Source organism: Pelobates fuscus, chromosome 11, assembly GCF_036172605.1.
Source record: "Pelobates fuscus isolate aPelFus1 chromosome 11, aPelFus1.pri, whole genome shotgun sequence".
In the NCBI taxonomy this organism is placed as follows: domain Eukaryota; kingdom Metazoa; phylum Chordata; class Amphibia; order Anura; family Pelobatidae; genus Pelobates; species Pelobates fuscus.
In genome coordinates, this window is record NC_086327.1 from 118,957,466 (window position 1) to 118,981,802 (window position 24,337).

General features: G+C 38.3%; 1 protein-coding gene across 4 annotated transcripts in view; it reads right to left on the minus strand.

Annotated features, from left to right (window-relative positions):
* Positions 1–645: 645 nt before the first annotated feature.
* Positions 646–24,337, minus strand: part of USP28 (ubiquitin specific peptidase 28) — a 52,372-nt gene continuing 28,680 nt past the window's right edge. For 2 of the 4 annotated variants that reach the window (XM_063436479.1, XM_063436482.1), the window contains 15 exons: positions 23,501–23,596; positions 22,214–22,384; positions 21,684–21,889; positions 18,737–18,807; positions 17,420–17,648; positions 16,446–16,634; positions 15,930–16,069; positions 14,473–14,631; positions 14,037–14,132; positions 12,248–12,426; positions 11,734–11,812; positions 9,881–9,960; positions 7,404–7,527; positions 5,293–5,488; positions 646–2,374 (listed from right to left, as the gene is read on the minus strand). In XM_063436479.1, the coding sequence (XP_063292549.1) occupies positions 2,199–2,374; positions 5,293–5,488; positions 7,404–7,527; positions 9,881–9,960; positions 11,734–11,812; positions 12,248–12,426; positions 14,037–14,132; positions 14,473–14,631; positions 15,930–16,069; positions 16,446–16,634; positions 17,420–17,648; positions 18,737–18,807; positions 21,684–21,889; positions 22,214–22,384; positions 23,501–23,596 (2,191 nt within the window). In that variant the 3' untranslated portion in view covers positions 646–2,198. The remainder of the gene's footprint in view (positions 2,375–5,292; positions 5,489–7,403; positions 7,528–9,880; positions 9,961–11,733; positions 11,813–12,247; positions 12,427–14,036; positions 14,133–14,472; positions 14,632–15,929; positions 16,070–16,445; positions 16,635–17,419; positions 17,649–18,736; positions 18,808–21,683; positions 21,890–22,213; positions 22,385–23,500; positions 23,597–24,337) is intronic. The other 2 variants (XM_063436480.1, XM_063436481.1) reach the window with 2 other exon arrangements.

A 24,337-nucleotide genomic window follows, 5' to 3' on the forward strand; every position in this document is an offset into this window, starting at 1 on the left:
TAGAAAAGAAAAATATATAGAGAACACGTTCCATTTTTTGTGACTGGCACGTCCTCATAACAGAGGGAGTATAGCCAGTAATTGCAGTTTTGTTTTGTGGTATTCGTACCATTATGGATTACCCAAACTTTGAGACAAGAAGTATTGCACCTAGCAAGCTGGTACCATAGTGTTACTTGGAGCAAAGCACATAGAGGCCATATTGAAAAATACTTGAAAACATTGGCCAGGAAGGGGGTCTAATACCCGATGACACATCTAAAAGCCAACGACATTGTATGTAATAGCCGTATTCCCATTGTGATTGGCTATGGAATTCAAATGAGCCTAAGTCAGGTTTAAGAAGTAATCCTGCACTTTGTTTACCGCAATGGAAGAGTTCTGGTGCGGGAAACTAGGTGAGTAAACGTTAATATAGTTTTACCAAGCAAAATGGGTGAACAGTGATCCTAACCCTATAAGTTAACCTATATTCTGAAATCACCATTGCTATTTTGGGGATTATAGGTACCCTTGAACAAGGAGATGATCTATTAAATAGTGTTTACCCTGATCTTTACACCAATAGACATAAGTAACAAGACTAACCCACAAATGGCAAGCACTAGATTAAGTCCATATGAAAGCAAGCTGACAGACTGCAAATTAAGATAAAAACATAAATATTTTATTGCACATAAAAAAAAAGTTCAATTACTTTAGTAACAATGGTTTAAAGATGTAGCTTTCTTCACACCACTCTAAAGAATACCACCCGTATTTAAAGCTAAACGAGGAAGGGTAAAGATCACACATGCTCATTATATGCTGTAGACAATTTGGTTTGGCACAGTTGGTGTCAACATTGGCAAGGGCATCCGCGCATTTTGCAGAGCACAGTAACGTTGACTCACATTTACTTTTTGGAAATAAAATGAAACCCATGTCTCTAAAATAAGAAATGGAAGTATAAAGAAGCATAAATCTTTATAGTACACACGCTTTAAATACTGGTTTTAGTTGTTTTTTGTTTTTTTTTACCCATGGCAACAAGGATTGTTTAGATGCCAGAACGTTTCCCAGATACCAGTTTTCGCAGATATATAAAAAAAAAAAAAAGCCAAAATAGTGTGCCCTCCTTGCCAAATCCCAATGGTGTTTGGCTTCTTACACTAGTCTTTTTCTCCCTTCTTTTCCTTTTGAATCTAATTGTACAGCTGCTTGTGTGATTGTTCAGAAATACCCATCAGTCACAGGCTAAAAAGTCTACATTACCCAGTCAGTTGTTTGGCAAGAGATATGGATATATGTATAGTATTTATAGCCCATTACTTATATTAAAAAAAAAAAAAAAAAAAAAAAAAGTACTCTTTATCTACTCAAGAGGAAGATGTCTCTACTGTGCCCTCCAGAATGATGCATGGCTGAATAAAAACGGCATAGACACCAATGTGTAGACTTTTTATATGCTGGGTTTACGAAAATGAACAGTGTAATAATACACGTACATAAAACCTATATAAATACTGTAAACAATCTGGCTTTTTAATAGGCATTGGAGTCATAATTTGGAGATGAATGGTTCTGAAAATGTGAGAATAATGCCCAATTATGCAATGTTTAACGCTTCACTTACATACAGATGTCATGTTAGTGTATATAAATATATACACGTCACGGAAATTACCCTTTAAATTCAATTTAAATTATACATCCTCTAGTCATGTGCTTTGTGCATCAAGTTCCATAACATTAGGCAGTGAGACTCCAAAACCATTACTCCACAAAAATAAACAAACAGAAAAACAAACACCACACACCTTCTTTGTTACTGTGGTAATGGCTGCTAAGCCCTTTTCACACCAGAGCAATGCGATGCAGGTCTCTCATACTGGAAGAATCAAGCAGTAAAGCCTGAGCTGCACACAACTAACCAGCAGTTAGCACAGCTGCCTATAAAATGAAGTGGTATACAATAATGGTATATTAGTGGTACCAAAATAGTGGTGTTCAAAAAGGCAAAAAGACAAAAGACTTCAAAATAAAGCAGATAACACAGAACAAGGCAGCTCCCTGTTTGTCTCTGGCCTGAGTGTACAAAAACCTGCATTAATAAAAACCTGCTCTTCATATTAGAGTGAATTTGTTCTGTGCAAAGTGTTGACCTTTTCTTAGCATTTTAATACAATGCCTGTAATACAAAGGCTAAATGCCCAATCCTATGTCACTGTGACAGCAGAAGCACCCTGAATTGACTCCATAACTGCTGTGAAGCGACTGCATAGGTCATATGGAGAGTGAGGTCGGATCTTTGGTGGCTCCTTAAGCACAATCTTTTCAGCAGAACAGTCCAAAAGTCTGGGAAGGAACTGGCTAAGCTTCAGTTGCAGGTTATCTGTAAGAGGAGAGGAAAAAAACAAAACAAAACTAGTGATGGTTTGCTATGATGCACAAGCGGTGTGAAACTCACATAGAAAAAAGGAAAAAACTCTTAAAACAAACAGAAAATTCAAAATGTTAAACTCCAATTTCAAAACAAAGCTAACTTCAAATAGTAACTTCTAGTACGTTCACGAGGAAAGAGGTGAGGAGAAGTCCTCAATGTAAAACACTGCAGGTTTTTGAGAAACTGCAATGTTTAATTGCAATATCAAGACAGACTGTTGTGGCCGTCTACCAGACAGTCATTAGAGGCACTTCTGGGAGTTCACCTGACTCTGGGTCACCTAAATGACGAAGGACGTCTTCACGCTGTGCATGAGTTAGTGAAATCTCCATAGGGGATGCTTCCTATGGGGAGAGCGTAATGCGCTAGCCAAACATGCGCATTGGGTCCCCACTCAGGAGATGCGAATAGCTGATCTAGTGCCGAGAGATATCAGCAATGAAATCAGGTGAGTAAATAAAAGGTATTATAGGTAAATAAAAGGTGCTGCTAGGGGGGCCGCGATGGATGGGGGAAACCACAGGGCACCAGTGTTAGGAATACATATATTCCTAACACTACAGATTCCTTTTAATGAATAGGACGGACATACATTTTAGGGATAATAGCAAGGCACGCACTTATTTAGATGATGTGGATGCGTGAACAACCTTGAATTTTAAGATATCCCAAGATACACTCAATTCACTAAGCAAGAGGCAACGTATTGCTGACTTATACTACGAGGCGCTCAATGTGGATTTATTATGAAATTTAAAGGAACACGTAGCTTGGCACTCCTAACCCTGTAAAACTTTGAGGTCCCTACATTAACTCTTACATACCTATATAATCCTAAAAAGACTGTTTACAAAGTCTTGTTCTCTACATTCAAAAGACCGCTCTTCAGAAGAGCTAATACTTTTGTCCTCTCAGTCATCCATAATTTCATCAACCTCCAACACTCACTTCAGCTTAAGCTATTGAAATTGGGATTTTTGGTATGTCATCAGAATAACAAAGTTGGTGGACTTTAGGCCACAAACCCTGTACACTGCAAGAAAATAAAACAAAAAATAATATATGACTTGACCACAAATCACCGAGATGTGTTGCAGTACACATGTCTGTAAATTGTAAGGAGGCTGGTAATACACAAGAATAAAATAATATGTATGAATTCTTCACTGTCTAATAAGTACTGCTCAGTGCTAATTTGTATCCTAGCCAGCGTGCCTGCGACTCTTATGTCTGGAATTCATTGCCGGCAGAGACAGATTTCTGACAGCCCATTAATCTCGCTTCGCACGGGCTTGGAGGGACAATGTGTATTCTAATGTGCCATAAACTGAAATCGTTATGCTTTAATCTTCCTTAGGAAGAGAAGAGAGGGGGCCGCCAGTCAATAAATATGCAGTGATGTTAAAAGTGACACGGGTTATTACTGCGTCAACTGCTCGTGCAGCTTAAAAGCGGATGGGGGGAGAATAAAGCTGCGTGAATGTCAAACGTGCGGAGGTCAAGTTCTGTCTTCAAAGGCCTTTTTCCTTCTCCACTATTTTTTTTTTAAATATTTAAATAACGGAATGAAAAACTTGTTTGTGGGCACTAAATTGTATTTATTTTTTTAAATGTAAATAAGCCACATATAAAAATATGCTAGAAAATGTAGAGATTGGGAGAGAGAAAAACAACAAAACACAAATATATATTCTTTCCCCCATCTTTTAATTCTTTGGCATAGCCCTCTATGAACTGGTGAGACATCGTACAGGAAGTTCAGTTCTTAAAGCACAGCAACCATGGCACATATAGTTACTAGCTATCCAATCTGACATTACATCTATGCAACTACCAAAGGAAATTACAGCGGTCACATAGAATGGGAGATTCTGTTTTATCAGTATTCTAATAAAGTACATAATGGGAATCCTGTTTACCAGCATATCCCACAAAGTATCTGTTACTAAAGTAAGAGGAAAAGCATGTGACTGAAATGACTAAAATAGTGGCAAAAAAAATAAAAATGTAACCTATTACGTGGCTTTTTTTGTTTATCATTACTTAGGACATGGTTTCTGTGTGACATTGCTGTAATTACAATTCTTTGACGGATACAGTAAAAGCTAAATTGTTAGTGTCTCCCAAACAGAGCACCGTCTTATTTTGAGGTTAGGAAACAGGATTTAATTTTAAATTCAATTTGGGCCTGCTGCATTTGGAGTGTGAGTGCCTGTGTAAAGGTGGAAGGTGCATTTACATGGAGGACTGTGTGTGAATGCAGCACAGTATTTTAATGGAGGGTCTGTATGAGAATGTGCATGACATGGAGGGTCTGTATGAGAATATGCAGGGTGCATTACATGGAGGGTCTGTATGTGAATATGCACGGTGCAATAGATGGAGGGTCTGTATGTGAATATGCATGGTGCATTAGATGGAGGGTCTGTATATGAATGCGCATGGTGCACTGCATGGAGGGTCTGTAGGAGAATATGCAGGGTGCCTACATTGAGGATTTGTGACTGAGGATGCCCTGCTTATTCTCATTCTCTCCATATCCTGACCAACATCTATATAATGGAGAAAGTGTACATCTCCTACATTGCCAAAATTCAATCTTCCCATTATCACTAATTTTCTCTCTCACCATACTTGTGCCATCCACCGACAGCTAGTTCAAATATCACCAATTCTCAGCAGAAAGAGGCAGAGCTCAAAATTGGATTGCCACAATACCAACTGAACTCTTCTGATGGAAGTGATGGAATGTACAGCTTTTAATAAGCCTTAATAAGCTGAAGGTTAATCTTACAAAGGATTCAATTTATAGTTTCAAAATTTCACTTATGCGTTTCTGATCTGCACATTCCACCCTGCTTGCTTACCATCTATATCTTGCCCAAGGAAGGAACACCAACAACTCCTCATGTCTTCAATGGCAGACATGTCGTCCTCTGAGATTTTGCTGTTGAACATGAGGTGCATAGATGGGATGATCAAATCGTTAACAATACTAATTCCCTCAGACACCTGCTCATCTTGATGACTTCCAAAAAGGTTGATAGCTCTATTATTTAGATCCTGTGAGATGCAACACAAAATCTGGCTTAAGGATCTTTACAGTAGGCAAGTTAGAGACAGACATATACAACATAATTAGAGAGAAGTAAACCATGTTAAAAAAAAAAAAAAAAAAAAAAAAATGATGTTTCTTCTTTTGTCCACTTTTTAACGTAATAACAGTGAACTGAATCTTAACCCTACCTCTCTACAAGCCTAATCTTTTCAAGGAACATGGAACCGGGGACCACTGAACCAGAGTAACAGCATTGCACAATAGTGATTACTGTATACAACAGAGGAAGATTATATATGTGTGTATATATATATATATATATATATATATATATATATATATATATATATATATATATATATATATATATATATATATATATATATATATATATATATATATATATATATATATATATATATATATATATATATATATATATATATATATACCAGCACCAGTTACAATCGGCTGGGAGATCCTGATAGAGGCTGAGCGCAGTCACTCAGCAACGTTTTTACGATTGAGTTAAAACGTTTCTGTGCAGCATTGCATGGTGCGCATTGGTTAGTCTGGGACCACTTAAAATGTCTGGGGCTGACTAACAGGAGGCCCAAGTATTCATTGATACCTGTGGTTAGTGGTTCAAACCTTCTCACACCACAATTTATTTAAAGGCATTTCAATATCTGTCTAAGGAGATGCTTCCACAGCTGCAAGCAGCTTATCAAAAAGTCTGAGGCCACTAAAAAGGCACCAGTACACTAAAGGGAGACCCTAGGGATAGTTGTTTGAGCAGAGATTTTACCATGCTCCCACCACAATCTTTATGTAGGCATATACATAGGCATCTAACTTCTAGCACTGCAAGCAACTCATCAAAGTCTGGAGAGTTTCTGTGCAGCATTGCATGGTCTGGAGAGGGGGGGGGGGGGGTGGGGGGGGGGGGGGGGTGGGGGGGTGGGGGTGGCAAGTATCCATTAAAGGGACACTCCAGGCACCCAGACCACTTCTGCCCATTGGAGTGGTCTGGGTGCCAACTCCCACTACTCTTAACCTTGCAAGTGTAATTATTGCAGTTTTTTTATAAACTGCAATCATTACCTTGCAGGGTTAACTCCACCTCTAGTGGCTGTCTACTAGACAGTCACTAGAGGGAACTTCCTGCTCTATAGCACAGATTATCTGTGCTAGAGCGTCGCTGGACATCCTCACGCTGTGTGAGGACCTCCAGCGTTGCTCAAATCCCCATAGGAAAGCATTGAAATTCGTTTTTAATGCTTTCCTATGGGGAGACCTAATGCGCATGCGTGGCATTGCCGCGCATGCGCATTAGGATCCTCGGCTGGTGGACGGGATTAGTCTCGCCAACCGGCAGACGGTGTAAGAAGGAGGAGCGGCGCAGAGGAGGAGACAGCAACGAGGGACATCGTCGCTGCCTCAGGTAAGTGACTGAAGGGGTTTTCACCCCTTCAGTAACTGGGGATTGGGGCGTGGGAGGGAGAGGGAACCTCCAGTGCCAGGAAAACTGATTGTTTTCCTGGCACTGGAGATTCCCTTTAATACCTTGGGGCTCCCTGGTGTGAGCAGAGATTTAACTCTGCTCACAAAAAGAGTGCAAGGTGTTCCATGCTGTCCCATAGGCATTTAAGCCCACTCTGTGAATGACGGAATGTAACATCCTAACAGTTTTAGGGAGTTAAGGTGAGGAGTTTAATATAATCAGTAGATTCACAGGTTTGTCTACAGCCTGTCATGTTACTGTGGGCTATAGCAGCCACCAGGAATAAGAATGTCTGATGATAATCACAATATCAATAGCTAAATGCATTGGTGTTGGAAACGTTACCATGAAACGTGATTCATTGGTGAAAGTTTCCTACGAGCAAAATAAGTTATCATGAAATGCAAAGTTCTCACCACAAGACACTTCCTTCTGTATAATTCAATCAGTTTTGCATTCACTCCACGATTTGGCCCTATACGCAGCAGAGTGTTGTTGAAGTGGTAAGCATAAATCAGGTATGTTAGGGCTTCCTGATACCTACAAGAATGAGAGCTGTGATAAGGAGAACATATTTGTATTGTAACAAGCTAAATGTTCATTTCTTCCTAGTTAAGTATAGAAGTACTAACATAGTATGCTTTTATAAAACAAGTCCCTTCAAATGGCAGTTATCATATAAACTTTTATATTAAATAAATGCACAATAAATATAATATAATATTTTAATATTACTATAATATTAATATACTATATAAAGCTTCACAAGTGAGCCATTTCTTAGATTTCATGGGGTTATATGCATGGTATTTACTTTATATGAACCACTGCGCTGGCACAGACACAGCATACTACACAAATCTGTTTAACACTTATTAAGTTGAGTAAGCGCGAGTTCAAGGAACACACATATTGCCAATGGGGGTGGGGGGGAATGCAAATATCCTCACAAGGCTCCTCCTTATCCTCTTTATTAAAACATGGATAAAGTTCCTTCAAACTCTTAAAGGGAAACTCCAGTGCCAGGAAAACAATCAGTTTTCTGGCACTGGAGGTACCCTCTCTCCCTCCCACCCACCAATCCCCGGTTCCTGAAGGGGTGAAAACCCCTTCAGTCACTTACCTGAGGCAGCGACTATGTCCCTCGTCGCTGTCTCCTCCTCCGTGCCGCTCCTCCTGATTCCGTCGGCGAGACTGATCCCGCCCACCGGCCGAGGAGACCTAATGCGCATGCGTGGCAATGCCGCGCACGCGCATTAGCGCTCCCCATAGGAAAGCATTGAAAAAGATTTTAAATGCTTTCCTATGAGGAAATGAGCGACGCTGGAGGTCCTCACACAGCGTGAGGACGTCCAGCGACGCTCTAGCTAGAAATCAGGAAGTTTCCACTAGTGGCTGTCTAGTAGACAGCCACTAGAGGAGGAGTTAACCCTTCAATGTAATTATTGCAGTTTATAAAAAACTGCAATAATTACAGTTGCAGGGTTAGGAGTAGTGGGAGTTGGCACCCAGACCAGACTAATTTGCACGCACAGTGAGCGCGCATTAGGCCTTCCCTATAGAAAAGTATGCCTGAATGCTGGAGCGTAAGTACGATCAGCATTGTTTCACGGAGTCAAATAAAGTGCAAAACCTAGAAGCGCCTCTAGTGGCTATCTCAGAAAACCACTAGAGTCAGTCTTAGTACTGCAATGTTTTACATTGCAGGACTAAGGGTAACAGAGACACTGAATCAAGACAACTACAATGAGATGAAATGTTACGGGTGCCTATAGTGTCCCTTTAAGCTCCACCCTTTTGTCTTAACTATCAAGCGTAGGAAAGATACAGAAGACAAAGTAGTCCCTACTTTGTCTTGTGTTTTTAAGAGAATTAGAAGAAATGAACAGATTCTAAAAGAGACAGAAGAGAAAACAATAGGAGTAAGGCAAGTTCGAGGTGACAGCCACTGGATTCACTGAGCATCCAAACATATCCTACAAACTATAAACCTAAACTGTCACTGGTGTATACTGCTCTATCCTGAAAACTGTAGTGGACGATGGTACGACTATCAGAATGCAGTGTGGAGGTTTAATAGACAAGTACTAAAATCTTCATATTTAGCTGCATCTATATTCACCAGAACAACTACAGCGTATTACATTTGTTCTGGTGAGTAGAATCATTACCTTCAGGCTTTTTGCTGTAAACACTGTCTTTTCAGAGAAAATGCAGTGTTTACATTACAGCCTAGTGATAACTTCACTGGCCACTCCTCAGATGGCTGTTAGAGATCCTTTCTGGGTCATGGCTGCCTAAAATGCATCCAATTCAGTATCATCTCCCTCTGCATGCAGACACTGAACTTTCCTCATAGAGATTCATCGATTCAATCCATCTCTATGAGGAGATGCTGATTGGCCAGGGCTGTGTTTGAATTGTGCTGGCTCTGCCCCCGATCTGCCTCTTTGTCAGTCTCAGCCAATCCTATGGGGAAGCATTGTGATTGAATCAGGCTACCACTTCTGATTATGTTAGCAGACTGCTTGTTTTTCTGAGGCAAACAACATGCAGAGCTACAGTTTCAGGCTTGAATACAATAAGATTTTGCTATATTTATGGAAGCATGAGTGGTCCAGGGGGGCTAGATGGTGGTTTTAACCCTATAGGGTCAGGAATACATGTATGTGTTCCTGACCCTATATTGCTCCTTTAAGACATAAAGACTGACACAGGTAGGCTTGAGCAACATGAGAGCATTGTCCAATGCTTCTCATTCTGATACACACTTAACATGATGAAATGAAAGAACTACAAAACTACAAAAAGACACTTTATGTTGGACAATTATTTTTGACCAACTCGACATGAGCATTTAAAGAAAAAGTATTAAAACAAAAGAGCCACCTACTTCTCATTCTGGTACAGCTCCAATCCAGTCAGAAGATAAACAGACACCTTGCGAAATAGACTGTAATCTTCATGCCATTTCTATCATGAAACAGATATATTTTTAGAAACTTAAATCTTTTCCCCTTTTGGCCGATTTATCAGCCAAAAAGTGGAAATATTTGTTATAAGGTCATTGTTTAAAAAAAAACAAAAAATGACTATTTACTCTGACTTTAAATAGCAACAGGTGATTAATATAACTGCTCTATATATCAGTAATGGTTAACATCTGTATCAGACGAGCACATAACTTTGTGTTTGGTTTTTGCCTGTATTGCATTTCCCCATATATTAACGTAATACTGCCTTGAATGGACTTATTTTTAAGGATAAATATTTTATGCTCAATAGGTATCTATTTACTGTAGTTTTGTTTACATTGAGGTGATTAACTTTCCCATGTGTAAGATTTAAGATCTTTTAAAATGCAGAAATCATTTGGCGGTAGACAAATGATGTAGTTATGGTCACCAAACAACATCCTGGTATATTGAGAAGCTGCAACAATTTATCAGCGTTGAGTTGTTTGTTCCGGTATCACACTATATTATTAGCTTTCAGCTGTATCCCCAATCAGTTCCATATATTATATAGAACAAATGCAGTCAGAGAAGCAAAGGGAAAGTGGCATTAAAATTGTTCATAATGCATTGTCTATAAATCTGATAGCACCAGGCTGATCAGGGGCAGCTCTGGCAATCCCAAACTGATAAAACTGAAAACTTTTGAAAATTATGGGTACTGAATGGCGCCCTAGATTACGTCTGGAACAGAAAACCATTAGTTACAACAAATGGAACTGTGAATGGTGTATGATAACTCCTCTAAGCCTATTACAAGACCCACAACTGACACTTTTAGGACACTTGTTATTTGTCTTTTTAAAAATGACACTATAGGAACCAGAACCACTATAGCTTAATGTAGTGTGTTTAAACCATAGAGACTGTCCCTGCAGCCTCGGCTGTGGTTTCCGATAAAAGGCAGTGTTTACATTGCTGCCTAACAGCACCTCTAGTGGCGGTCACACGGACAGGCACAACATGAGCTTCATGGTTTTGGTCCTGCAAAGATTTTGGCATATCAGCAATCTGCAAGGAGACTCTGAATGCTCCCAACAGAAATGCATTGATTCAATGTAAATCGATGAATAGATACTGATTTCAGTGCAGTGATTTGCTGAGCATGCGCACTAGCCCCTTAATGCTTCCCTACAGGGTAGCATTGGATTGGCTTAGATCATCAGCATTGATGATCTCAGCCGGAGAGGTGGGGCTTCCACAGAGAGAGTGGTAAGCTGGGGGAGAAAAGCAAATACAATTATTTTTTGCTTTGCTTGTTCTGAGGGTGGCAAAAATCCAAAAATAGGTAGGGTTACTCTGTGTTTGTATTTCTAATGTTATAATGTTCATTTAAATTATAACAACTTAACTGAGGTACATGACCATGAATACAAAAAATATTCTAATTTGTGATTGGATGAACACACTGTGCAGAGTAAACCGCAGCCCTTCCCAGCCACTGCTCTTGAATAGTCCCTATCATAAGAAGTAACAGAATACTTGGGAATGTGTTATGCTATCCCTGATTATTACATTTGGTCAATAAGGATCTCTCACGTGATATTGGCAAAGTTATTTCACTAGTTAGCACTCCTACATACTGGATTGTGTGTCAAAGATGTTTAAGGATCTATAGCTAAACTCGTGTGAGCTCTTCATGTTGACATATGGGGTTAGCACTGAAAAATGAAAGTAACTTCAGATTTTCTGTATAGTGATTACCGTTTATGGATACAATTTAAAACCTAACCTCATATTCTTTCATATCCATATCATTTGGCCCAATCTCCTTCAGTTTTCTCTGTGCCACCTTCATGATACTTATTGATCTGTTTGAGCAAAAGAACAAGCAGAAAACATGACTGGTTCATGAGCACACTGGGAGAATATAGGAACAGAGTGGCTGATGTCACTTTGGGTTTATTGCCAGTTCAGTCACATCCTGATTATGGGTAATTACTCTGCTTTGTGAAGTGTTCCCAAATATTGGCAAACTGTACTGAAAGGTTGAGGGATATGGTGAGGGGGGGGGGAGGGGTTATGTAGTCAGGATTAGAGAGTGATTGTTACATTAGTCCAAACCCCATCAACAGCAGAACATAGCACTGCCGGACACAAGGCTAGATATCCTTACAAAGTAAAACAAGTTATCACCATATGACAACTAAACTGAGAGCATAAAGACATTCAAATGTAAAGTGAACTAGTCATGATCTGTTAATTTTAAGAGCCACCAAAAAGGTAGTAAAGTATTTGTAGCTCACCGCTCATCATAGCTGAGATTTTTATCAGCAAACTGCTCCAACAGTGTCCGTTCTATAACACGCTCAGGGGCCTTATTTCGGAAGAAATAGACTAGGACATGCTGAAGACGGGGGTCACTGGAAGGGTTAAGTTCTTCTTTGGACAGTTGGTAGAGACGGGTATATTCCTCACGGAATGCCTAGAAAGAAATCCATATTTATGCATTAATTACCCTATTGAGAAAGAATAACTGAAAAATGTTCATACAGCAATATTAAAGAGTAGGATATTTGTTGCATCAACATTTTAGCAGGGTAGCGCAGACGTAGCTCCAGACTCTATTGGATAAAAAATAAATCAAAAGAAGATGCATAGGTTTTGCATCATAGAAGCCTACTTACTCATTGATTCCATCTTTTTGGGATTAAGTGTGAAGCCAATAGTAACTTTCTAAGCCACATAATAAAGTCTCAGGTTAAAGACCTATTTGTTTTCAGATCTAAAATAAGCACAGGCTAGAATGACTGCAAAACTGGTACAGCAGAGCATTCTGATAGACAAACACATACCTCCTCTAGCAGGAAATTATCATGCTTCTACCATTCCAGAATATTTCTGGGCTCTCATTAATACAAAAAGCTTCAGCAATGACAAATCAACATTGTGCAGCCAGGTGAAACGGGATCTAAGAAACACACATTAGTGCCTTTAGCTGCTTTGCCTCAAGGTGCAGCGACTTAATTACAAGGAATGAATGTGACTGAACAGATTTTGAGCCTCAAAGTGAAAAGTTCTTTGAAAAAGCCAAATACATCATCTGCTACCTTTTCAGAGCTGAAAACTAATTTACGTCAAACACGGGATGCTGCTGCATGGTACAGCCTAAAATTATCTTGTTGGAACCCAAGCGGCTCTGTGCCTATGCATGCGGTGACAAAAATAGATGTTCCACAGGCTCCAAAACAAATTTGCATGTTTTTGCAGATTGAACAATAGTGAAGCTGACAGTGCTTTTCACAGAACAAGAGAAGCTAAAAATTCTAAGCAAATGTAATCGCTTTAAGGTGGCAAGGATCCCACACATGTGCCAGCCTACAACACTGCTTTTTCTTCGCTCTGTGTAGGCAGTGATTTTGACGAACCTGAGCCATCTCAGCAGTTATTGTTCAGTTATGGCATGGGCACCAGGTATTATACATCAGAGAAGGCTAACCTTTCACACTGCTGCTGTTGTGGTCAATGCCATTGATATCCAACAGCTGGCAAGTGTCTATAGAAACCATCACATGTTTTAGAAGGCTAATGTTTAGTGTCCAGCAGTATATACTATTTGAACATATTACAGTATCTTACATGACATAATCAGGTACTGACTGCAACCCACTATTGCTGGATTGCCCAGTGGACAAGAAGCTGTACGAGATACCGACATGATGCACAAATTGTACATCTTTTATAGACCTTGAGATTAATTTAACTAATTGCTTGTCTCAGCATATCCATTAAAAAATGTATAATAAAATATAGCATCTAATGCAGGTTTCAGATTAAACTCTCCAAGATTTCTAAACCTACAAATCCTTACACCAAAACATGTGACTACAGATCAAAGGAGTCAAACTGCTTTTTATAGCTATGTGTGTCAATTGAACATCTAGAAACCCTAAATTCAACCATTTATCTACTTAATTTGATTTCACAGTGTAAATGTATATTAATCACAACAAGCATGTTAGTATGCACAGCAAATGAGTAATTTGGTAGTCCACTGCAACACCAATATCTGAGACATGGACACTGGCAAGGTACCTTAACAAGACCAGCTTCAGGCCCGTCTCGATCAAAGACCTGGCGGGCTTTGAGTATTGCCAGTATAACACCTTGCATTGCAGGGCAGAGCATCACCTAGCACAGTGAAATGAATTAAAACAAATAAAAGCAACCCCCTCCCGTCACCAAAACAAATAGACGAGTATGAAAAGCGAAAAACAAAAAACAGAATCTCCCCCACCCCCCAAAAAAAAAACATAAAAGAAAAGATTTGAGTGAACCACTTCATCCCAGGAGCTATGGGGATTTTTTAACTTGGTATAACAAAGAGGGGTTAACACATCTTTGTGGGCAGCCCTATTTTACTGTAAAACAGATGTGAAATTGACCACCCATCTGCATTTTTTGATCATTTGAATTAACATCTGGACATTATGTGCAATATTTACAGGCTTCGAGCTCCCATGCTCTGTACCTCCTCATTATACCCATCAGCGTCGGATCTAACGAGTATTTTTCCCACACTAGGTATCTCCACTTCAGAAAGTAGGGAGCTGGGCTGTTGCTCCTCTTTCTCCTGACCAGTGAGGCTGGGTTCAGGAAGGCTTGCCTCCTCTGACTCTGGATGTGTCGGCTGTGACCGCAGGTAAGGAAAAAAGACACAAAGGAGCAAAATAGGAAGAGAGAAGGAAAGACAGTAAAGAAATGAACAGATCTATAGAACAGAGGTTACGCGGATACTTGAAAAATTTAAAAATGGTGTAAAGGAATTACTTTTCACAGTTTGTATTTTCATAGTTCACAGTGTAAAGATTAAAGAGAAAATTATTCAAAAATAAGCTTCTCCTTACATTAGTAGAGGATTTAATAAATAAATAAGGTTAATTTGTAAAAATAGCATATGCCTTAAGTTATTAATAGCTCAACACTGTTTCGTCGAGTCAGTGGTAATACTCAAGTTTTGGCTGTGAAATGTACATTTTTGCTCACTTTATGTAAAGAACTGCAAATTTTTTCATAGAATAAGCTTTTCGTGATGCTCAGTCCTGCTCGCCTACTATTCCAGACGTTAGTTGTGATTGCTCCAAGATAAACACTTGCACTAGAATCACTTGCTTTGGCATTTGAGAGACTCTCAGAGGGTGCACAATGAATGTACCGTATGTGTTTCCATGTATAAAACCATGTTTTTTTTCTCTGAATTTTTTTGTCTAAAATTGTGGGTTGTCTTATACACGGAATGTCACTGCAGGTGTTAAAAATAAACACTTGTGCATGGGGCCTAAGTTAAGATGGAGCTTGCTGCATTTCACAGTGTGCCACGCCCCACACAGATGCCTTGCCTCCCCCTTTCCGCCGATCCACTGCTGAATTCTGTGTCAAGGAGGAAGAGGATCCTATATGCATGGGGGGTTCAGCAGACATCAGCACTTACCACCAACGGAGCTCCAGAGACACAAAAGGAGCAGCCATATTAAGGTTTGCTCCACCCCAGGTAGGTCTTGCTTTTTGATTTAAATAGACCTTCCAAAATGCAGTACACTGAAGAATGTATGATCATATATTTAACGAGAGGCTTTAAAGCTGGTTTGAGTGTGGGTATATATACACATATATACACACACACACACATACACACACACATATATATATATATATATATACATACACACAAAAATAATTCTGCTTGTTGCGATTGAAAAATATTGACAGTTGCTCTAAACTATGGAGTATGGTAAACAAACCTGTTATGCACTGAAAATTAAACAAAGTGTACTAATTTTCACCATTAGAAATTGTTAAAGATATAGAATTAACTATCCTTGTGCAAATATATGGAATCCTAGCCTAAACAAGCCATCTACCCCAAAATAGAAAAAGTTCTCTCACATTTAAAGAGGAAACGTAGCCCTTCTCAGTACAGATACGCACCTCTTGCAGCGCTGCTTCCACTCCATCTCTTTCATAGGATTCAGCAGTTTTTGTTATGGCCAGAGCAGTTTGTTCTTTGTTGATCACAGCATGTTCTAAAGACAAGGATCTGGCACATTCCTCATTGCTCACAGTAGATGCTGCAAAGTTAGGACAAAGTAAGACAGTAAATGTGATAGTTGAGCAGCAACACCCTAATGTAAACTTTTCAGACATATACATAGGCAGAATTTTTTTTTTAAAAAGTAAGCTGATAAAAATAAAGTTCAACCTTAGCCAGTGACATTACTAAATGGAATCCACAACATATTCTTGAAGGGTCATTAAGCACAATCACAACTTGTGCTAAAGACGTCCCCTTGGACACAGAATTAGGTTGCATAGTAGCTGTAATGTGGCTCCTAATAACCTATATAGAAAGGGCAGGTAACACACAAATGTAGCTCATAATGTGGCCCACTTTGATAAAAGCTTTAGAAAGTAATCTGGTAACGAAGCAAACATTTTGTTACACACCCTCACAATCAGTAGATAGCTCTTCAGATTCAGAAAGGGAGATAGATTCCACCTGGGGAATTTTGCAAGAATAAGCTTCCTCCCACTCTTCTACCTCCTGCTCAAATCGTTGGTTGTCTTCTTTGACATAGCACTTCAGACGAGGAGGGAGGCTCTCAATATTATCCATCAAGTGCCCTGATTCATTGCCTATAATTATAAAAATAAGTAACATGTAAAGTTTGGTGAGAACCCCAACTGCTCAACACAAAATATAAAAATCACTGGTTAGAGAATGGATGTTTGATAGTAGTTTTATAGGTTAACAAATTAATCCACATCTTTCTTTAAAATTACCACAACAAGCAAATGCAATTAGACAATGGTCCTCCATCCTCCAAATGTTTGTGTACAGCATATCATATTTCCTAGCACATAGCTGCATTCTAGCCAATGATGCGCGTGTGTGTGTGTAGAGGCAAAGCGGTAGTTGGTATTATTTCTGAAGACAGAGCAAAAATTTAGAATTGTTTATGGTGCCAAGTCTATAGGAGCAGTTTCCACCGTTTTTTTTTTTTTAACAAACCAATATGGAGCAATTTGAAAAATACAAGACTTTTCCTGGCAACCATAGCTTGGTTTTTCTGTAACTACATGTTTAATGTAGAAATTACAAATCCACATTATCCATATGAACGTGTAACTCTGTACTAGTGTGTGTTACTCTCTCTGCAGAAACCCCTCACAACATTCACCATTTGCACCTGCATTTCACCAGCTAACACAATGCAACACTACATGATCTGTAAAAAATATACACGTTACATAAATTGAAACCAATGTGATTTTACTTTAAATTATAAAGCATGATCAATATTAATTTTGTGATCTGGGAAAAGAAACATTTGCAGCAGAAGTCCAGAAATACAATCAGGAATATATGTATAAAAATAAGGGGAAAAAAAAGGAAGAAAAAGTAAAAAGACCCATCTCACCAGCAATGAGGTACGGAAGTTTATCATTTATATACATAAGACAGTAGGCACTAGCATTTTTCATTCCTCCATAGGAGTCTCTCTTCACCTCCTCCCAAGTAGTCTCTGACACAGCAACATCATTACATTTAAGCCAACAGCCTCTGCTGTGGTTGTAGATGTAAGCCCAGTAGTGGCCTGCATTAGCCTGTCCTTCATGAACTAGAACTGCATGAAGTCTGTATGGGACCTAAAAAAATATATTTAAAACCAAAAGGAAAAAACAGATAACATGTGAACAGCACATCCATACAGTAAAAGCTTCTAAAGGCTGGTAAGAGTTATGGCTATTTTTGAGGCTTGGGATAAGAATAAGAGTAACAGAATATATTCCTTATTTAAGGACACATGAAATGTGTGACATGTCATGATTTCCTTTTATTCCAGAAGTTTGGTCCTTAAGGGGTTAAAGTCTGTGTAATCTGCAGACGTAACTACATATGCAAAAGATTTTAGCCCCTACAGCAGAGTATTTTAAAACAATCATAAGGTTAATGCAATACATTCAACCCTTGGGAGTGTCCAGGCTTACAAAATGGAAGACCTTTCTATGTCCATTACACTGCCACATTTAAAATAAATCTAAAGAAAAAAAAACTAAAAAGGCACAGGATACAATCCGGTTTTCCCTGTAGGTTTCCATACAGTAACTGCAAGCCTTCATATCATAGATTGTAATTTGAGTTTTACACATTATGCACGCTCAGCTGTTAACACCGTGTCAGTTCACATGTGTTGTGAAGTCACCATATGTCCCTAAAATAACTTCACAAGCACGTTGTCCTAAAACTGACTCAGCTGCATCATGTCTAGGAATAATTTGGCCCTGAGACACAAAAGCTCCAAGCTATAAACGACAATTACTATTTTAAGAAAATACTTAATGTAAACACTGCATCTATAACAATTTACATATTACTTCCCTAAACACTAAATAAAAAATAATAATACATAAAATAAGGACATGTCTTAGTTAGAATCTGGTAACTCTTCACAGACAACTTGACAAAATCTTTATTATCCAATTACACTAATAAGCTGGAGAGAAGGTGAGGTGAAGATGTATAAAGAAAGCAAGTCAGGCTCCCCTTCTTACAGTCTTCCATGTTTGTCATGTTGGCTTAAACCAGTATTATTTTCAAAACATTTCAGCTACTGAAAAGCTGTACAAGTTATGACAAAACCGTACTGGAATCTTAAGAGTGTATAAAACTGGAGTTCACCTGCTGCCAATTTAACATAATGCCACATAAAATGTTATGGTGAAAAACAAGTTACCTGAGATAGAAGAGGGTCAATATAAATGTCTTCAATTGATTTTGCAATATTTGAAACAGAATCATTCATGTCTAGATAAAATAAAATAAAAACAGAAGTACTCATTCGTTAAGCATTAATGTGTGTTTTTTTTTTTTTATTAATGTCTTGCCTTTATTAACGAGTTAGTCAGAGAGGATTATTTACAAAGTAAAGAAGCAATAAAAATACCACTCAGACTTCTAAGAAACACTTGCTAGTTTTATTTGAAGAATAAAATGTCCTATGATCCATCTCCTATCACAGGTAACATTCCAGAATAGTTACAATCCCCATAGAAAGTGTAGTAGGATTTTCCTTGAGTTGACAAAGCTGCAAAGAAATACCATTGAAAATATTTGGGCCGAATGGTTCTTATCTGCCGTCACATTCCATGTTTCTATATAAGGAGCTGAGCACAAGGCAGGAAAATCAGAGCTTTGATCAAATGAAGTGGTACAATCTGGAATGCACACAAACCTGCTCTTATTTGAAAATATATAACGCAAATTACTGGCTCACCGTTCGGATCAACGAAAGAGTGGAAACCTTGCTCCCTTTTTTGTTTTGCGTTTACACATCACTAGGGCCCTTGCTATAACTCAGAGTATATCAGAACCTGTTCTGCAGAATATATAAAGTATTTTATGAATGAACCTACTGTCAAAGGCTGAATTTCATGTGGCATTCTAAGTAGGGTGTCTAAGATTTGCTTATAGCAAGAATGAGTAACTCCATTTGTAGCAAATAGGGGAAATTCAGTAGTAAATGAATAATTATGCTTTCTTAATACAATGTTGTCACCATGCAGTAAATAAACAATGTGGTGTTTAATGCAAAATGTGGGTGTCCACTTAATCTGCATAATAGATACTTGGGACTCTATTATTAAAGGGACACTATAGTCACCTGAACAACTTTAGCTTAATGAAGTAGTTTTGGTGTATAGAACATGCCCCTGCAGCCTCACTGCTCAATCCTCTGCCATTTAGGAGTTAAATCCCTTTGTTTATGAACCCTAGTCACACCTCCCTGCATGTGACTTGCACAGCCTTCCATAAACACTTCCTGTAAAGAGCCCTATTTAGGCTTTCTTTATTGCAAGTTCTGTTTAATTAAGATTTTCTTATCCCCTGCTATGATAATAGCGTGCTAGACCCTGCAAGAGCCTCCTGTATGTGATTAAAGTTCAATTTACAGAGAAAGAGATACAATTATTTAAGGTAAATTACATCTGTTTGAAAGTGAAACCAGTTTTTTTTTCATGCTGGCTCTGTGAATCATAGCCAGGGGAGGTGTGGCTAGGGCTGCATAAACAGAAACAAAGGGATTTAACTCCTAAATGACAGTGAATTGAGCAGTGAAATTGCAGGGGAATGATCTATACACTAAAACTGCTTTATTTAGCTAAAGTAATTTAGGTGACTATAGTGTTCATTTAAAAAAAAAAAATCTATAGTTACAAGTGTAAAAGGATTGATGCCTTTTGAAGGTGCAATACATAACTGGGGATATATAGTTTATGCATAATTGTGAAAGAGCAGCTTGGGAGTGGTGACTAAATTAAACTTTCACCCTTTGTAATGCCAGTGAATACCCATCTAGTGTTTCTTCCACTTTAACAGAATGGTTTATTTCCAAGGTACTTGCACAACAAACCACTATTATAAGTGGAAGTTATGGTGCTTGGAGTGTACCGTTTAGATTAGCTGCAATCAATTTGAGTTTTAATTATACTGAGTCTATAGTATGTTACCAAGTGTTACACATTTTTTTGAGACAAACCCCAAAAATAAAAACAGGTGGTACAAAAATCATAAATAGCTATCCTTTAGGATAATTGCATGTTTTTTACATCAGGTTTATTCTATTTTTAATGTTCTCAGTTTATTCCCTTCTTTTCCCCTATGGGAACAATATATCAGACTTTATTGAAATTTCTATTCATACGAGTTTTCCTTTTTCCATAAACAATATGGCGTTCTGGCTCTTTTCCACACACCCCAAGAACCCCTGAAACGGAAAATGACGCAGTTTAAGCCGCGCAAAACTATGACACTTCTGAGACACGGTATTATGACGTAGCATGCCCTGCCGGATATGCTGCCACACCCAGGAACCCAGGTGTCCTGAATTCAGCCGATATCAAGGGGTATATATTTGCCAACTAAGAGGAGGCAAGTCAGCACTGAAGACGACTCCTTGGGGAGTGTATATATAGCGTATTCTGCTGTTATTTGAACTGTGGGAGTATATATACTTATATATACTAGTATTTCCTGCTTACACTGCTATTTTACTCATCTTTGTGTTTTCACTCTCCATTTCTACACTTGGACCAGTAATCATAGGAGTGTATACTGTAGCCTGTAGAGGCACCCTAAAGCCTGATACGGCTCTTTACTGTGTGAGGTTTATTCTTTTGGAGTCTTTTGTGTTTTACATATATAAACAGAAAAGCACTATGTACTGTTTTTATAATTTGTAGAGTTTTCTGCTTGACTTGAATATTGATATAGGTATTACCATGTGGATTCACCTGCAGTGTATCCTTTTGTTTGATTTTGAGAATTTTGTATGGTGATAAGTGTACACACCTAAAACACACCCTTTATTTAACTTTATTGGGAAGCGCCTACACACCTTGTTTACATTTTATTTATGTTAAAAAATAAAATGAAAACCTAAACCATTACAAGCATGCATATTACACCCCATGATGCTTTGCATGCCCTTGGAATGCCTTTAGAATGGCAAGGCGTCATGGAAACTGCTTTTTTAAAACATCTGGGGATTTACCTTTTGGGCACCCCTGGCTCATACAATTTAATCATACAATTGGCAAAGTAGACTGGTGTTCATTTCATAAACAGACAAAGAGTGTGACCAGATATGGGTTGAAGGGAAGATCATAAAATTTCAGTCTAACCTTGTATGTCTTGATTCACCTCCGCAATCCATCTCTGCAAGCAGGCTTCCACCGATCGAAGTTCACTCTCTGTAGTTCCAGGAGGAGTTGGTAACGCTAACGCTGTACAGTTTGTATCAGGAAGCATCTCTGTAGGTGAGGGGTTTAGTTCAGATTCCATGGCGTTATTTGCTGAGTCTTCGTTTGAATCGTCACTATGAATAAAGCTGTGCAGAATACAGGACAAGTTACTGGCATAATAAGACATGATTTAGGTTTGTATTCCAATAATAATATAGGCTCAACATCTAAATCTGATATAGGTCAGTAACTGATAACACACAAAGCAACACAAACTCAAAATAATGGAATTGTGATTTATCTGTCTAAAACAAGTTCTCATTTTACCTTTGATTCCAGTGACATGCATAAAGTGTTGGTACAGGTTTGCTTTCCATACCATTTCATAGTTTAGAAACATAGAAACATAGTTTGACATCCTTATAGTAATTTGCAAATCAAATTAGAATCAGACTATAAAATGACCTTACCCATTCGCTAACGCTTTGCTGTTAGAGGATTCCAGTGCGGTTGAAGGCTGCAACGTCCTTGTTACACTTGTTTGGCTTTTAACTGCAGACTTTGTGCTGGCAAATTCAAGTACATACTGCAACATTTCAGGAAGAGGACATTGGTTTGGACCAGAGCCATACTTCATATACCTTCAAAAAATATACATTTGTTTTTATCTCAATCAAAAAAACAAAACAAAAATAAAAAAAACCCTACAATTTATGACTTCATCCTATAGGTATAATTGAATTCAAGGACAAAATTACCTATTTATAACAGTAACGGGGTTCCGTATATAGTCATAATTAAGCAATCGATTTTTTTGAATGGTACCATTATATGAGAAGTCCTTAACATCTGGAACTTTAAAAAGTGTGTCCAACTGCAGTGTCTGAATGCACACACTGGCTGGGATTAATGTGCAGCCACATGAATCCCACTTTTGGGGACAAAAATCATCGGCAAATATAACTTTTGCTTTACTTGTTATGGATATTGTACTTATCCTCAACAACTAGAAATATACAGATAAAACAGAGATGTGCAACCACAATGGGGAGCCAAGCGTTGGAACTGAAACACCCTGTGGATTCTTTCAGAAAAGGTTCAATATGTAATCCTGTGAGGAAGCAAACGTACATCTTGTTTAGGCAGGAAAACTAGGTCCTGCAATTAAACAAAAGCCATTAGAGTGAGAAAGCCCAACTCATTGCTGACTGCTCAGTAGCATCATCACTACATAACAAGTAAGGAGTACCCCCAAGTTTCTTGCTCTCAGTTACCAGGAGCCAAGCATTTAACATTTATTGAATTTAAAGATTCTACAATCTATATAATACATGCATTTACTTCCAGAGGGCTGAGTAACACCCATTTAAAAGGAAACCATATGGTGCAGCATGAGACCATTGTACCTCTTAAAGAAACCCCCACTTGGAAAAGGACACCATCTAGATAAGGGACAGATACTGGATATGGTCCATAAGTGCATAGCACTGTTTTAATCGGGAGCATTGCCATTTCTTACTAGTAACATCACCCCTAATATGTTTAACGTTAAAAGGAACAGTAACCTTATGAAAATATTTAGTATTAGCATAACAGTGTGTGTTCCTTTAACCAAAATGAGTAGTTAAGGCTCAGGAATGCAAAATATATTACCTGTCTCCTGAAAACTAATTCCTGCATTCATGTGCCCTTTTCGTTCACATGAATGCAGGAAAACCATGTCTCTACAATTTTATACTACAGCAACAGAAGTTTACCTCTCTAGTTTGTGGTGTACGGAGTCAATCCGTTCTTTCAGTTTCATTACCTCCTCTCGCTTCTTCATCATGACAGATTTATTTTTGTGAAGGTACCTATAGACAGAATTTGAACAAGCAGTCAGAGACCTTACTAATGTGTCCATGAATAAAGATATGACAAAACAAATCTAAAGTTTGGAGAAAAAAAAAAAAATCAGGAAACCATTTTTATAAATAATGTTTAAATATATTACATATCCCAGGTGACTGTTCCTTTTTTTCTATGACACTTGTGCTGTACCACTGTATTTGGCAAGAAAGATGTAACTGGACAAATAGATATTGGTCCGAGTTTAGCGAACAAAGATAAAAGCTCTGGCATTTAAAGTTATGGGAAAACTGCTATTTAATTACCAATGGTAAATGTGTCTTTGGTCATCAAATTCAGCCCTTGGAGGCTTTGCAGGTCATGTATCCCATCAAACATTGTGCATATAATGCAATTGGATCAATTCTCTGTAATCAGTGTCTTCATAAATAGAGGCTAATAGCATGCATCACTAAAGAAACAATTACTATTGAAAATCTAGATTAGTTATTGTAATGAATCTTATTAGGCATTTTCCTGATTAATAAGCATTCCATCAGAGAACATTGATGGAGGGGTGGACTAATTCTCAGACTCTTCTTTTTAAACTCCCACCTGTTTCCTCACGGTGCTGAAGCCTTGACATTTATATAACAAACGTAGCTCATAATGTTTTAAAATATACTGCAATACAGGGAGTGCAGAATTATTAGGCAAGTTGTATTTTTGAGGATTAATTTTATTATTGAACAACAACCATGTTCTCA